The following is a 15655-nucleotide window of genomic DNA, read 5'->3' as shown; positions in this document are numbered from 1 at the left end:
TTTGCCTCAATGTCCTAATGATTAATGTGCCTTCCTGCTCTGTTCACATGTGCCAGCTGTTCACATTGATGTATTTTACCTTGGTCCCTCCTGAGCTCCTGGGAACTTAAAACTATTTTGGCCTAGTTTTGGGGTATAAGAGTGGAATTTTCCACAGTTCCTTGGTATAAAGAGCATGGTTTGGCTGATGTGAGCAGTTGCAAGTGAACCCACTTACTGTATCATTAATCTTGAAAATACATAAACAAGTGAGAGGTCAGTTTGTGGCAAAGTGGGATTGGTGTTTTTATAGATCTGGTTAAGACAATTTTCAAGGTTTGTTTAATTTAACCCTATATCTAAATACTTTCAGAATCATTAAATGTGTTTATGCCATAGTGACTTCAGCCTGTTAATGAGCAGATTCACATAATCAAGCTTTTGTTGTATTGGAGCTGCAGTTAAAGGAAAATCCAATTCTGCTAATAGACTTCAAGTCATTACTGTCTGTGTAACAGTAAAAACATGGTATCTTCAACAAGGCATCTTCTTCTGTTTGCTTACTGCCCAGACACAATACATAACCTCTTCACAACAGTGCACGAAAGGTGCTTATCAAAGTGCTTCTAATCAATGTATTACTCAGGCATTGTTAATTTAAATTTTTAATTTAAGTTTTAAAGAGTTGATAGCTTCATGCAAAGCAGTTAACTTCAATGGAACTTTGTGAATAACAAGGAAAACCTAAGCAGGTCGCAATTTCTCAGTAAAACACTGCTGTTCGTATTGTATCCAGAGCTAGTCTGCTGAGCTCATACCTACAACATCTGAGGCTCTGCAGAAATATTTGTAAATCCTCAGGGAGGAGAAATTCACAAACCTCAAAATTGTTGTAGCTTTTTCTGTCACCATGCCTCCCATCCCTGCCATCTCCTCATGTAGCAGTCCTTGGCTGCTGAGATAAAGCTGTCTGAAGGGACACCTTCATCTCAGTCACATCACAGAGGTGAGAGGTGACTTGTCACAAAAATAAGACATTTCACCCCTTATACATACAGACTAAAAAAACCAGTGTGTCACTCTCCCCAAAAGACTTTCCTTAAATAAACTCCACTGTTTTTAGAGACAATTGGTTTTTCATCTTAACTAGTGCTGTAGACCAAAAGCTGTTTGAGAGGGGATGGAGTTTCCTCTGTTATGTATTCAAAGGACCAGGAGGGCTGTGAAGGTGTCAGGGAAAAGTGAGGCAAAGCTAATGAGCAATAGAAGGATGGTGTTGGTGGCTCACAAGATGCATGCTTTACCCTGCACCTCAGTGGCTTCAAATCTTGACCTGCAAATACCTGTGCTGTGCTCTCCTAGTGCTGCTGGATGTGGAGTCCCTCCGGTCTAAGATCAGGGAAGCTGCCTGGGAGGGCACCTTGTGCTGCAGTCTGTGTGCTCTCCAATGTTCCAAGCGTAACTGCAGGAGCAGGCTTTAGGGTAGGAGCTGGTGTTCCTAGAATGTGGAGTTGGTTGGAAGGTAGGAGCAGAACTGTGCCAGATCTGCATCCACTTGGCATTGCTGTATAATGGAGTAGTGGAATATTTTGCTCTTTTAGACTTTGTTCACAGCTTTTATAAAGGAAAAGCTGGACAATCACCCAAACAAAATCCCTTGGGTGTGTTTTTTTAATGGCAGAAAATTTGAAAAAAAAACCCAACAGAAATAGAACAGCTTGGTCTTTGCTGCTGAAATATGTACAGATTCATGCACATGACTTTGCACACACATAAAGGTACAGGTGAGTAAATGCACGTCCCCCAGACATCTCTTATCAAGCATTTGGGAGCCTCTTCATTCATGTGTCAGGTGAATCTGACATCTCCTGGTTGAGATACTGGGCATGTTCTCTCTATTTTAGGGTATTAGCTTGGAATTCTCCTTGTTTGTGCTCCTTCCCATTTCCTTCCAGTGCCTTCCGTAGTGCTGAGGATCATGATTCCTGTCCTGCACACAAGGTGCATTTGAGAACTCACAAGACTGGTGATAAGTCTGTCCCAGGCTGTGCCAGTGCCAGTATTGACAGCAGGGATGAGGAACATGAACTGGACATGAGTTGTGATCTCCTTCACTTCTGAAGCCACCCTGGGGCAGAATCTCTCCCTGCTTCCAACCCCTGGGGACTCTGGATAGTTCTCACTAAGTTAGGGCACCTGCCCCTTTTAAATGAGACCCTTTCAGACCCAGCCCAACTATCGCTTACTTTCTCTGCCATGACTTAGTGAACCTCCATTTCACTCCAGCTAGATCACAAAACTGGACTAGGGGTGGCTTTTGCCACTTTTCCCACTGCTCCCACGCTGGTGGGGCTGAGGGAGCTTCAGCCGTGGTTCCATGGCCAGGGTTCACCATGGCCCCTCACCAGCTGGTGCAGGAAAGGCAGGGAATGCAGCAGAACGTGGGAGAGCTTGCCACAAATGTGCTCTTTGCTATCTACAACATTCACCTCGTTTTAAAATACCTTGATTCACAGTCTAATGAATGCAAAAATCCTGTCTTTTTGTGGTCATTTAATCCCTCTTTGTGTTTTGGGTTTTTCCTCTTTGTTCTTTTAGAGTATTTGAAGAAGAAGCCACTCAGGAGGGAAGTCTCTGACGCCTACAAAAGACTGAAGAGCACCGTAGACAAATGCCTGTCCATGAGTGCCTACTCAGAAGTGAACCTTGGCAAACTCTTCACCATCAGTATAGGAAGATAGATCTGTGGGAGAGTCCAGTAATGAAAGACAGTGATGGATTAAAAATGGAGGGAGGCTAGTCCCTTGTTTATCAGTAATGATCTCTTCAGCAATACTCTATTTCAGTATGCACAATGATGTTTTAATAATCTTATCTCTTTGGAGGAGGAAAAACAGGAGATGAAAACAGGATGTATGATTCTCGTGGATATGAAGTATTCAAGGTGTTTTTATCTTCCTTTTTTTTTCTTCATTGAGAAACCAGGGTTATTAAAATATGGAGTAGTTGATTTTTGCAATATTTTTTGTTGTGTATTTAGACCTATGAGGGAAAAGGGGGTGGGGGAATTGCTGCTTTAATTGGATAATTCCCAGTGAGAGTTGCTGGAATGTAAGTGATCCTAGACTTTGCTCCAGGGTATTTACTAGAGGTGCTCTCAGGAAGAGAGGTTAGTAGAGGTCTCAGTAGGAGCACTAATGTTTTGCCTTTTCACGGTTTATCTTCTTCCTGATCATAAACATACCAATTAAAAACAATACTAAACCTAAATGCATTTAAATGTCCTATTACCTTCTGAACAGAGGTAGGGATGCTTTACTTTGAAATTCATTAAAGAACGACTGAAACCTGGAGGTGCTAAAAATAGGGACCATCTTTTTATTAGGAGTTTTTCCAAGCATCTTTAAGCATAGCATTTTGCCACGTTGAAAATTTCTGTATGCATGTAAAGACATGCACATGAACAAAACCCATTTCACTCATGCAGAGGATATAAATGTGTTTAATTTCAAAGTATTTGAAAGTAAGCAATCGATAGAGAAAAATATTTTTGGGAGGGCATTGTAACCAATAACGGGAATGGAAAGCAGCAAATCACAATTACTGTTGTGTAATAATTACTGTGTTGGAGATTTTACAGTTTTTACAAACAAATTGTATTTTTCATTTACTCCTAATAAAATGACAAGCAGATATGACAAGAGAATAAATTTGGGTACATGCTTTTGTACACGAAATATTGTTCTCTGTTCACTGTTTAGTTTGCAATGTGATATATTAATGTAAGGTTATAAAAATTGCTTTTAAATCTTAAACAGTGTAAAATGTAAAGTTTTTTTCACACTTGAAGGAAAAAAAATAAAGTTTTCTAGCAAAAGAGAATTAGATTCTATGATCTGATGGTTGAAAATATGAATGCTAGGTCATATTGCTCTGAACTTCTCCTGGTTTTACAGAATTGCCTTTGTGTCTGTTTTTAGGATGAACAGCCATTAACAAAGGGAGTTTGAAGAAAGAGTAAGAGGATCAGCATGAACATGTTGGGCACTGTAGGGATTCATGTATCTGATTGTGTTCAGAGTATTTTATGACATTCATTTGTCCCCAGAGTGGCATTTGGGAGAAGCTGTGTGTCAGTATGGGTAGTGTCAGTTTGAATATGCCTAAATACACAGTCATGTTCCTAGCAACTTTTGGAACTAAACCCCTTCATTTCTGCTCACATGAAATCACTACAGTGAGAAATGGAATCTATGCAGTCTCTGGTGCTGTGCAGGTGTTGTCCCACCCTGGTGAGCTATCGATCCCTCCCAGTATGTTTAGTTGGGTTAATATTGTAAAACAGACTTTATTTGGAGTCTTCTTTGGAAAGAAGGTGTTGCTGCCAAGATGCCTTACTGAAGTTGCAGAACTTCAAAAGATCCTGGTTTCTTTTAATTCCATGCAGGGATTTTTAGATTTTTTTTTGTGTCCAGTCCAATTAGGATTATGAAGATATTACTGATAAACACTGATTCTACTGGGTAGAATGCCTCAGGAAAGTGAAAAGTGTGACCTTCTCCTCCAGACATTAGGTATACAAATAAAATGGATAGATATGGCGTAACCTGACCCTGTGGCACTTGTATGTATCTGTATAATTACAGCTGAAGAGCCTGTTAATTTGCAAGTTTAGGGATGTTTAGATTAAATGAGAGTGTTGTGGAATGACTGTGTAGGGTGCAGCAGCACGGAGTGGCCCTGCGAGGGGCTGTTCCCCCCACGCACCGAGGCGGAGGAGCCGTGAGTGGCACAGCCCCGGAGCCCCCGCCACCCCGGCCAGCCACACTCCGGGGGGGTTGAGGATGGGAAATGAGGGCTTTTACCCCGAATGGAGGCTTTTTTTGATTCCTCTCAGTAAAGCTGGTCAGATCAGAGCTGAAGTCTTGGCAAAGAGTAAACCAGATTTTTTTTTCCCCTCCCCTCTCCCTCTCTAATCAGCTCCGGGCACCGTGCCTCGTCTTGGCCCCTCAGAAAGGCTGGGAAATGCAAAATCATCTTTATAGCGTTTAATATTAAATGGAGCTGGTAAACGCTGCGCTGTAAATAATTTGGGAAAACTGAAGTTCGGAGGTTTGCATTCTGAGGCTGGTCTGGCCTGAATCGCCTTCTCTTCCTTTTCCTCCTCATATCCCCCTCCACCCCGTGCTGTTAAAATGAAGGTTTGTGTTTATTTGTATTTATTTGCAGTTGGGGAAGAGGAGTGTTGATATATGGAGCCGGTGGCCAGGTTTCGCTGATGACATATGCGATATGAAAAAGAATTCCCATCCGCAAACACGGTGGCTGCTGTGCCAAAATCCCTCTTTTCGCCGCCAAAGGCAGTTTTCTAAGGCCGAAGCAGAGCACATCTTCCCCTTCGAATCCGTCCCCGTCTTCTGCAGGGCACCTTAAATGTGCCTTAATTGAATAGTTCTCCCGCACCCTCCTTATAGCAGTTTAATAGATTAACTCATCTGTGCCAGCTTCAAATTTCAGATTAAAATTCCTTCATCCCGAAGGCAGCATTATCAGGTTGTTGGAGGCTGTTTTCAAACCTTGGTTTTGAATAGCAGCGGCTCTGCATTAATTTAACCACTAAGCTAATAAGTAGGTTTCGTTTTGTTATGCTAAGCTTTATTGCTTTTCTTTTGATCAGAATGGTGTTGTTGAGCAAAGCAGCAGACAAGGCATTCTTTGATGAGGGAATTAGCGCTCTATTCTTCCTCTATTATTCATAGCACAGTGGAATATGTAAGTACCTGAGGGTGTCAAAGGAGAGCAGGCTCTATTGCAAAGTGTTCGCCTTGTTTCTCTCAATAGCTGACTATGAGATGATAAACCGCTTAATACACTGCACTAATTGGATGAGAGCAAAAAGAGATGGGAATTAAGGCACGGCGAAAGGAGAAAGTGCTACCAGCCTTCATTCACTCTTTCACCACTTTAACAGCACCAAAGGAGGCACAAGCTTTCTATAAGCAGACTAGGGGTTTTGTGCGGAGATAAAATGAACCTGTTAGTGGATTCAGGTAATACACTAATTATTGCACAGTATAAATACCACTACTGGTTTTATAACACGGAGGTAAACTTCTTTTGAGAAGGTTATAGGATTGCTTGGCAGCAGTATAGATCCTAATAAGGGACCAGAGTAATAACCCCCTGGATTAACAAAATTGCTGCTTGCAGAAGTATGATTCGGGCTTTTACGAAGATTTCAGCAGAATGAATAAAAATGACTGAATGACATTTCTTAATGCCTAATGGCTTGATAATGATTCCCTTTTCTTTGAGGCAAAAATGTATATTTCAGGCTGCACTGTTAATAACGTCCAAGGAACAAGCCTTATTTTTCCCATAAATTTTTTTTCGCGCCTATGGTGGGTTTTAGAACTCAAAAATACGGCTGGGGGCGGGCGGGGTTGGGGGGTGTGGGATATGAAATGCCGTGAGTGGAGGGGGGAGCTGCGGGGAAGGGTCGCGGGGGGCTCCCACGCGCGGCGCTCGCTCCAGCGGTGCCTCCCGGAGCCGGGGTCGCCCCGCGGAGCCGCCCGCCGGGCCGGGCCCCCTCGGGCTGCCCTCGGGCTCTTCTCCGGCCCCGGCCCGCCGTTGTGGAGCGCTGCCGAGATTGGACCAAATCACCCAAAAAAAGAGCCCCACACCCCGGCTCTCCGACGGCCCGTCCCGGGCCCGGGGCTTGATCGGGGGGCACCGCGGGAGTGTGGCCGGGGGCTTCCCGCATCTCGGCCCCTGCTCTGTGGAAGAGGCAGACGGGATCGCTGCCCCCGCACCGCAAAAAGAAAAGAAGAAGAAACAACAACCAAAAAAAAAAAAAAAAAAAAAAAGGAGGAAGAAAACAACCCGAGGAGTAATAAAGGAAGAGGGAAGAAACGGAAGTTCACCTTTAGGAGAACGAAGGGGCAGGCGTGGAGAAACTTTTGTAGCCCCAAAGGTGTAGGGGCTGCCAAGCGTTCCCCAAAATTCCAGATTTTCTCCCCCACTCCCGACTTTCGGCAGCGGCGGAGCCTGGGGCTGTCCCGTCCCCGCCCGGCGAGTGCCGGGGCAGCGTGGGGCGGCTCCCCGCGGTCTGGCATCGCTGGCACCGAGGGATGGCCCAGAGCCCCCGGGCTGGCGGCGGGGGACACACCACGGTGCCCGCGACAGAGCGCGGACAGGTTCGGCCGTGGGTGCCCCGGCACCTCGCCGTCCGCAGATCCGCTCGCAAACGGGGCTGCCGGCACCTCGCGTCCCCGGCACGCCCGAGCTGCGGCCGCCGTCCCGGTCGAGCCACCCGCGCCCACCCAGACCCCTGGACCCGTGGGGGGACCCCGGCACTGAGGCTGGGGGGGCTCAGCCCCGGCCGCCCCCGGCCCCGGGCGCCCGCAGCGCGGCGCAGGTGGCCCCGCAGCCCCCGCAAGTACCGGGCTTTTTGTTTTCCTTTTGATGTCTTTTTTTTTTTTTTTCTTTTTTTTTTGTTAAACATATATTTTTGTTTATTTTCTGAACGTGGCACTTCTCCACCGGATAGCAAGGAAAAGTGTTAACAATAACGACATTACACGAAAAAGTACTGTACCATCGCCTCTTGAGGGTTTCAGAAACCTCTACAGTTAATAAGTTAAATAAAGAGTTTGTACATAAATATTTGTCTAGGAACCCTATTATATCTACAACACAGTAAGAATCTACAGAATGACAAACTTTTACAACACTACACTGAGTGCAATTGTTTTATAACTTTTCAAATATACAAAGCTCTGTTCTTTTTTTTATAACAATGGTATGTACAGAATTAATAATCACAGTTTAGTGACTTAAACAGTCCATATTCTAGCAGTGTATTTCGCTTTGGTTTGATATAAAAACCTTGGTTGGTGTAGTGATAAAGAATATAACAAGAAAAAGATATACCCTTTCCCCTAAGTGCACTGGTTATCTTACAGCATCAAATTTACTTTCAGTTTGCACTGTCAGCATCCTTGGTTAGCATATGCAGCTCGTTGCAACACGTAACACAGCGCTTCTAACTGACCAACTTAACATCCTAGGATGCTATTTTAAGAAGATGTGGGTAGCTTTCCCCCTCTCTTAGCTTCTCTATTGTTTTTTGTTTCACTTTCTTAATTACAATTCTATTTATTTCTTTTTTCTTGCCAGATAAACAGAAGGAAAAATATTTAGTGTACGAAATGCTAATATATAGTAACTTTTATTAGGGTTTTTTTCTTTTTTTTTTCTTTTTTTTTTTTTTTTTTTTACTTTTTCCCCCCTTATGTTCATAGAGGGAATGGACACGTCGTACATTTAAGAAATGTACCAGCCAAGGAGTTACTTATTCAGGAGGTTTTTAGTGTCGTTTCACTCGTGTGAGGGATAATGCTAGAGGCATTCACTTTCCCCAAATTCCTAACTTGAGGACCTACTACAGTCTCAGCTGCTGGTCCTCCTTTTTTAAAAATCATCATTATTTTTCCCCCCGTTTGGTCTTGATTCATGCTGTCTGAGGTGACCTTTATTGATTTACTCTCCTCTTCTCCCCCTCTTTTTTCTCTCCCCCCTAAAAAAACCCTAACCCGCACCCCGCGGACGGCAGCCGTGCCTTAGCACACCTCTTTCCCCGTGCTGTTCCCGGGGAGGATGTTGAGCTGGGTGAGCTGGGCGGCGTGTTCCTTGGCCTTCAGCCGCAGGGCGGCGATGCTGGACGCCCGCCGGTCGGCGGCGGCACTGGCCGGGTCCCCCAGCCCCGCCGAGCCCACCGCGCCCTCGGCGGCCGGCGCCGGCTGCCGCAGCAGGGCCGCGGCGCTGGAGGCGCTGCCCAGGGGGGACATGGTGGAAAAGAGCCTGCAAGGGAAGCACAGACGGCCGTCACCGCCGCGCCGGGGAGCGCCGGCCCCGCACGGCCCCGCACGCCTCCTTCCCACCAAGCGCGGACGCGAGGGGACAGAGACTCGCTGGAAATACCCGACGCCGGGCAGGCAAAAGATTTTTTCGGGGAAAAAAGATAAAAATATATGTATAGGAAAAATCGCTGAGAGCTTGGTCCTCCCCGACAGCCGCAGTCAGGGCGGCAGTGGCCGGGAGCCGCAGCCGGCGGAGAGGGGGGTGCGCGGGGGCAAGCCCCGGTCCCGGGCAGGCAGCGCTCGCTCCCCCCGTGCCCCGGACCCGCCCCGGCTCCGCCAGCAGCGCTGCCGCGGCCGCCCGGCGGTGCCCGCCCTTCCCCGCGGACTCTGCGCCCGGAGGAGCGCGGCTCCCGCAGGAGCTCGTCCCGACGCGAACCTGTGGGAGCTGCTCAGCCCCACGCATGCCCGCGGCTAAAAATCTGTCCGTGACGGTCCCCCGCGGCCGGAGTGGCTCACGGCACCCGGGATGCCGCGGCTCCTGCTCATCCCGACTGGTAAAATACCAGCAACTCCCGCCCGCCCCGAGCAAAGCAGAGGCCACGCGTGCACGTAGGGAAACCCACGCACGGGTTTAGTTTCTGCGTGGGAGCACGGCTTTCCGCGGGCCGCTCCCTCGGGGGCCCTGCCCCGGCCCGGCCGCCCCCACGGGGAACCGCGGCCGCGTGGGGGGCGGGCGGGGGAGCAGCCCGCGCCCAATGAGCGGCCGCGGCGGAAGCACGTGACCCGCGCGGCGCCCAATCGGCGCTGGCCGCCAGGCGCTCCAAGTTCGAACGGCGGGGCGGCCGCGCGCGGCGGGTCCCGCGTGGGGCCGCGATCCCCGCGCGCCCCCGCCTCAGGACAGCCCGGTGCCGGCGCGGGGGGCGGGCGGTACCTGCCGAAGGCGGGGCTGATGAAGGCGGGGTGGCGGAACACGGCCGCGCCCAGGAAGGTGCCGAGGCCGAGCGGGGTCCCGCCGGGGGGCAGCGCCGCGGAGCCGGGGGGCGGCGGCGGCAGGCTGGGGAAGGCGGCGGCCGCGGCGGCGGCGGCGGTCCAGGCGGAGTCTAGAGCTGGGTGATGAGGAGGGAAAGGACTAGCATCAAGGTATGGACTGAGGGGGTGAGTTGCTGACAGGGGACCAGGGAAAGGCAAACCTGGGGGGTGTGTCTGAGCCCCAGCCTTTTCCCTCTTCCGCCACTTAGCCCTACGGTTCTGGAACCATACCTGAAAGCCAAAAGAAAAACCGGTTTTAATACTCCTGCCCGCGCCCTCGGAGCGGCGAGCCCCTCAGGAGCCCCGCACCGGCCCGACGGCCACCGCTCCTCCACCGCCCCCGAAGCGGGATCGCCCCAAAGGGGCCGGCCCGCGGGGGCCACGTGTGTCGGTGCCGCGCCGAGCCGCGGGCTGGGCCGACCCACGGCTTTCGGTGACACCCCCGGCCCTGCGGCGGGCCCTGGCTCCCGGAGGGGCGCAGCAGTTCTACACCCCCGCACACCTTTGCGGCAGGTCGGCGGTGCGGGCAGGTATAGGAGCGGGAGGCGGCTCCCGCTGCGCTGGAGTACGATTTCCCAAGAGAACTACGTGGGAAATATTCCGCACTCACACCGCGACTTTTTTTTTTTTTTTTTTTGTTAAAGGGCATATTTACAAATTATATGGTTTGGGGATCGTAGACTTTTTTTTTTTTCCCTTCAGATTTAAAGAGAGGGGAAAAAGTCGTAATTTCACTGATATCTGAAACGAAGAAATAATTTGTGAGGCAACCAAAGCAACAAATACAGATTTCAAGGTTGCCCTTTTAAGATCTATCTTATGAAAGTTAGTTAGGATGCCATGGCACTGCTGTCTTTTCGTTCTTTTATCCCTCCCACAAAGAAAAAATCATGAAATAAAACTGCTTAAAGCAGGAGAGAGGTAGAGGAAAATAAACCGCATTTCAAAGGAAAATAAAAGATTCCGTTATTATATATATAATAACCAAGTGTGGGGCCATCACACGCACTGACAGACAGAGACTTTGGGAAACAGACGCTTGTAAATCTTTTGGGACAGTTGTGGGACAGAGTTTTTCCTGTTATGCTTGGCTTTGTAAGCTCAGTATGAGACCCTTCTTTCCCGGAAGGCAGAAAGGCAGCAGCGCTGCGAGTCTCTCCACAGTTGTTCAGCGGGAATTGAGCTCCACGCACGCCTATCTGGGCACCCACGACGAAGAGGCATTGTGCTCGTGCGGAAGGCAACAGCCTGGCACGGAGGGAGCGTCTCTCCCCGCTAAAACTCAATTAGCAAGCTGTCCTCACTACAATTCCCCCTTATTGAATTAATAAGTCTGAGTAGACCCAAAGGTAAACGAAGGGACTCTCATAATTCATATTCACTTAATTACATCTTCTGCCATGAATAGAGGAGAAAGAAAGGGGGTGTCTTTCTGTTAAAAAAGTTATTTAACTTTCCCACGACTTGTTCCCCTGAGCTGAAAATACTGATTTGCTGTCACATCTCTGTTTGACAATGGAGAAATGTGTCAACAGAAAGGAGGGGACAAATCTCATCATTAGCCCCTCTAATGCAAGAAGCTGTTGTGTATTAAATGAGCCATATGGAATTTATTATGCTTTATCAGCGCCCGATTTTAACTGTAAAGTGATTTGCTCAGCTTCAAACCCAGAGACATCTGTTTTCTGTTGGCAATCAGGGCATCCCAATGTTTATCGTCTCTTTGGTTATGAGACCCGGGTTGGGAAATGCACTCTGGTATGGGGCGGCAAACACCTTTAATAGCATTGCACTCACTCACTATTAGATCAATGCAGGCTTATTGCTATCAAAAATGGGAAATCAAATAGCATTAGCCAGCTCCTTGTGCAGGCGGAGAGGAAATCAAACAACATTTCGCCTTCAAATGGCCCTGTTTGTTCTAGCACTAAGTGGGCTTTTATGAAGCCCGATTGGAGATTTGATGGCAGCCAAATACTCGACTTGCGGCCGAGCGGGTTTCTAACAACCGAAACGGGAGCCCTGAGTTTTAATCACACAGGGATTCGCCAGCCGATGGCTCGGCCCTGGCGGGGCCGGGGGCGCCGCCGAGGAGGGCCAGGCCACCCTTCCCCTGGGCGCCGCCGAGGGACGCGCCGGTCCCGGTCCCGCCGCTGCCACTCACCTGCACTCGGGCTTCTGTCAGATCGAGCCTCATGGCCAGCTCCTCCCTGGGGGAGACACAGACGCCGCCGTCAGCCCGGGGCACCTCCAATCGCCCGCGCCCGAAATCCCGGTGCCCGAGGCGAGCGGGGCCGGGCCGCGGGCGGACACCGCTTGTCGCCGCCCTCGGCCCGGCTCCGGGCCGCCGAGCTGGGCGCCTTTTGGGACTCCAGGGTTTTGGCATTCCCTCCCCGCCGCTCCCCAAATTCGGCCCGTTCCAGCCGCAGCTGCCGTGTAGGGGACGGCAACCGGGAAGCTCCACACGGAGGTTCACATTGCCGCAATTAAGGTAAATCGGAAAACACTAAGGCACTGGAAAATAGCTCATCAGCTCCGTGTCCCAGAGAGGAGCATTCCCAGCATAACTGGGACCCTGCCGCGGCCGGAGTCCCATACCCTCAGGGCGTGAGGAGCCCTGGAGCAAAACTCAAAGCCGTTAAAAATAAAACCAACGAAAAAACTGCGGTATGCCCATACAGCCCGGACAGCCGCTCCCGGGGCCGGGGCCAGGCGGCGCCCCGAGGTGAGCGCGGCGGGCGATGCGCGGCTCCAAGGTCCAGGGGAAAAAAATGCCCCCGTAAAACACTCCTGTTCCAACGCTGCCCCAAACCCCAACCCCCGGGCAAAACAAACGAGAAACCGGGAGGGTCTTCGGGATCGAAAAGTGCGATTCTGGGGACTCGATCCCCCTCTAGCCTTAAGGCGGGAGTGGGGAGATGCAATTTTCGGTGAGCGCGAGGAGAGGGCTGGCGGCTCTGCCTCTCTCCCTGCTTGCGCTTCCCGGAGGGGAGCCGCTGGCCAGACCTGCCACCACCGAACTCCCATTTTCAACGGGAAAATGTCCCCGAAAGTGTCGACAGAGCCGGGCTGGGCCCCCCGGGCTCCTTGGGGGCAACTCCGGGCACCAAGAGGCCCCGACGTGCCGGGCCGGTATTTTTAGGCAGCGGCGCTTTGATCTCTGCCGCTGCCGGGGCTTCCCCGGGCCGGGCTCCAGCCCACGAGCAGCGCGAAACCGATCCCGGAGCGGCCGCGGTGAGAGGAGGGGTGGGCAGCGGGTAAAAATAGTGCCCGGCGGCGGCCTTCAGGCGGGCCTGCCCGGGCTCTGCCGGCCCTAGGTCCCCCCTGAACCCGGCCCCGTTCCCCGTCTCCTCCAGCCCGGGGGTGCCCAAGGCCGGATCCACCGCCGAGGGCGGTTTGGAGGCGGGGGTACAGCACATTGCGGCCCGTCCCGTCCCCCCGGGGTTCGCTCGCTCCGCGCTCGGCCGGGACCCCGGCGCCGGTACCTGGTGAAGACGTCGGGGTAGTGGGTTTTCTGGAAGGCCCTCTCCAGCTCCTCCAGCTGGTAGCTAGTGAAGGTCGTACGATAGCGGCGCTGCTTCCGCTTGAGCAGCCCCTCCTCGGAGTCGCTGCCGGCCGAGAGGCAGACGCTCTCCTCGCCGTCCTTGCCCTCGCCGTCCTCGGGGTGCAGCAGCAGCTCCTCCTTGGGGGACAGATCCCCGCCCTCCGCCCCGGGGGCCGCGGTGGCGCCCCGGCGGGCATCCTTCAGCAGCCCCCCGCCGTCCTCGCCCAGCAGCTCCTCCTCCTCGTCGTCCTCCAGCTCCTCTTCCTCCTCGTCCTCGTCCTCCTCCAACATCTCTTCGTCCTCTTCCTCCTCTTCCTCCTCCGCGGCCGGCGCGGCAGGGCCCGGCCGTTCCTCGACGTGTGCCGCGGGGCTGCCCAGCTCGTCCCGGGCGGGCGGCGGTGCCACGAAGGGCGCGTTTTCACGGTAGCTTTTGCTGCGGCTGATGCTGACCTGGGGCGCCTGGCTGATCTTCAGCGTGTCCCACGGGGCGGCAGCGGGCACGGAGCCCGCGCCCCCCTCCGGTCGCCCCTCCGTCCGGTCCCCCCGCGGCCCCGCCGCCCGCGGCGGCAGCAGCCGGCCCCCGCCCGGCCCGTAAAGCCGGCGCAGTTTGGGGGGAAGGTGCAGCTCGGCCGGCTCGAAGGGGGGACTGGCCTTAGGGGACCCTGAGCCATGAAAGTGGCGTAGACGGCCGCAGCAGTCGGACGGAGCGGGCAGGCGTGGCGGGGAGAAGGGTGCGGAGGAAAGAAAGAAAGAAAGGAAGGAAGACAGAAGGAGAGACACGGTCAGTAGGTAGGATCTGCGCGAATAGAGCCCAGGGCAAGAGTCCAATCCCTCAGCCATCCTTCGTGCACCATTTTCCTACCTCCTACCCCGTCCCTCAGGCCGGCCCCGGCCCGCGCCGCTGCTCGCAGCCTGGGAAGAAATCATCCCGGCCGCTGAGCCCGGCCCGGCGCCCCGCTCAGGGCCGGGACAGGCTCCGGGGGCTCTGGCAGCCCCGGGCCTGCGCCGGCACGTTTCCGACAGCGGTCAGCACCGGACCACATCCCACACGCCGGGGCAGCGCGGGTCCTACTGCGCCCGCCCGGCGGCCCGGGATTCCTCCGCTGACTTTTTTTTTTGTTTTGTTCCCCCCTCCTATAATCATCCCCCCTCCCCAAGTCTAGTTTTGGTTTTGAAGGAAAGAATCCCGCCCGCCAGTGTACGCCGGGAAAAGCGGGAGCGAGGCCGCCCATGGGAGCTGCCCATCCGGGCTCCCCGCGGCTCCAGAGGGGGCTGCTCCCAACTTGGGGCCGGGGGCGGCAGCTGCCGGCGGCCCGTTATCACTGCCCCGGCTGCTGATGGGCGCGGTCCCAGCTCGCTGGCCGAAACCCGTTACAGGTTTTAATGCGAACGGGCCAGGCTTGCCCTCCACACGGATCGCATCTCGCACCGATTTATTTCGGCTATAAAAATTACACCCATATCGAAAGCAAGAGCAGCCTAAAGCGTCGGTACCCGACCCCCAGGGAAAGAATTGTGACGAATTCCGGGCACGGCTCTGGCCGCGCTTCCTGGCAGCATAGCAGCCGCTAACGAGCACGGTAACGGGATAACAGCGACCGCAGCTCCGAGGCGGCGCCCGGCCGTACGGTGCAGGCGGGGAGCGGGGCCGGAGCCAAGCCGCAGGCTGTGCAGGGAATGGGGGACACAGAGCCGGGCCTGCCCGATGCCAGGGAAAAGGGACGGGACGAACGGGTTGGGACGGCGGGGCTTACCTTGCGCGGCCTTGTCGGTGTCGGGACGGGCGGCGATGGCGGGCAGGGTGGGCGCGGTACCGAGCAGCCGCACCTTGCAGGGGCTCCGCCGGCCCAGGATGCTGTCGATGCAGTAGGAGGACAGCAAAGTTGGCGATTTACTTTTGCACTCGGGGCGCTCGGCGCAGCTCTCCTCCGGGTAGGGGCCGCTCATGGCGGCGGCAGCGGGGCCGAGCCGTGGGGCCGGGGCGGGAGCGGCGGCGCGGACGCCCCCGCGGCGCTGCCCGGTGCCGCCGGGACGCCCGTCACGGGGGGAGTGAGCGGCGGCCGCGGCGCTCTTGAGTCCCCTCGGCTCCACGTGCGGGCAGCCGCCCCCTGATTGGCTCCCGCCGGAGGCCGGGCGGCCGCCGACAGACGGCGCCCGGCAAAGCCCGGCTCGGACCGCCCCGGATCGGCGCCCGCCCCGAGTCGCCGCGCTGCCCCCGGCCCCGCCCCGCCCCTCCCGCCGC

The 15655-nt window shown here is 53.6% G+C and overlaps 2 protein-coding genes across 2 annotated transcripts in view; one reads left to right on the top strand and one right to left on the bottom strand.

Annotated features, from left to right (window-relative positions):
• The window catches only part of POLA1 (DNA polymerase alpha 1, catalytic subunit), a 184153-nt gene extending 180292 nt beyond the window's left edge, over window positions 1–3861 (top strand). The window contains 2 exon segments of the mRNA XM_084226424.1: window positions 2578–2717; window positions 2719–3861. Of these exon segments, the coding sequence (XP_084082550.1) occupies window positions 2578–2717; window positions 2719–2754 (176 nt within the window). The 3' untranslated portion in view covers window positions 2755–3861.
• A 4016-nt stretch (window positions 3862–7877) lies between these two features.
• On the bottom strand, window positions 7878–15360 carry ARX (aristaless related homeobox; the record flags this gene model as incomplete). The annotated part of the gene is made up of 5 exons (XM_084226726.1): window positions 7878–8841; window positions 9772–10100; window positions 12034–12079; window positions 13355–14075; window positions 15168–15360. The coding sequence occupies 5 exons, from the start codon at window positions 15358–15360 to the stop codon at window positions 8601–8603; spliced, it is 1530 nt and encodes a 509-aa protein (XP_084082852.1). The 3' UTR covers window positions 7878–8600.
• Window positions 15361–15655: the final 295 nt, after the last annotated feature.

This window comes from Fringilla coelebs (genome assembly GCF_963513975.1).
Source record: "Fringilla coelebs genome assembly, chromosome: 2".
NCBI lineage: Eukaryota > Metazoa > Chordata > Aves > Passeriformes > Fringillidae > Fringilla > Fringilla coelebs.
Note: the sequence above shows the minus strand (reverse complement) of the source record. Positions and strands in the feature narration are given on the sequence as shown.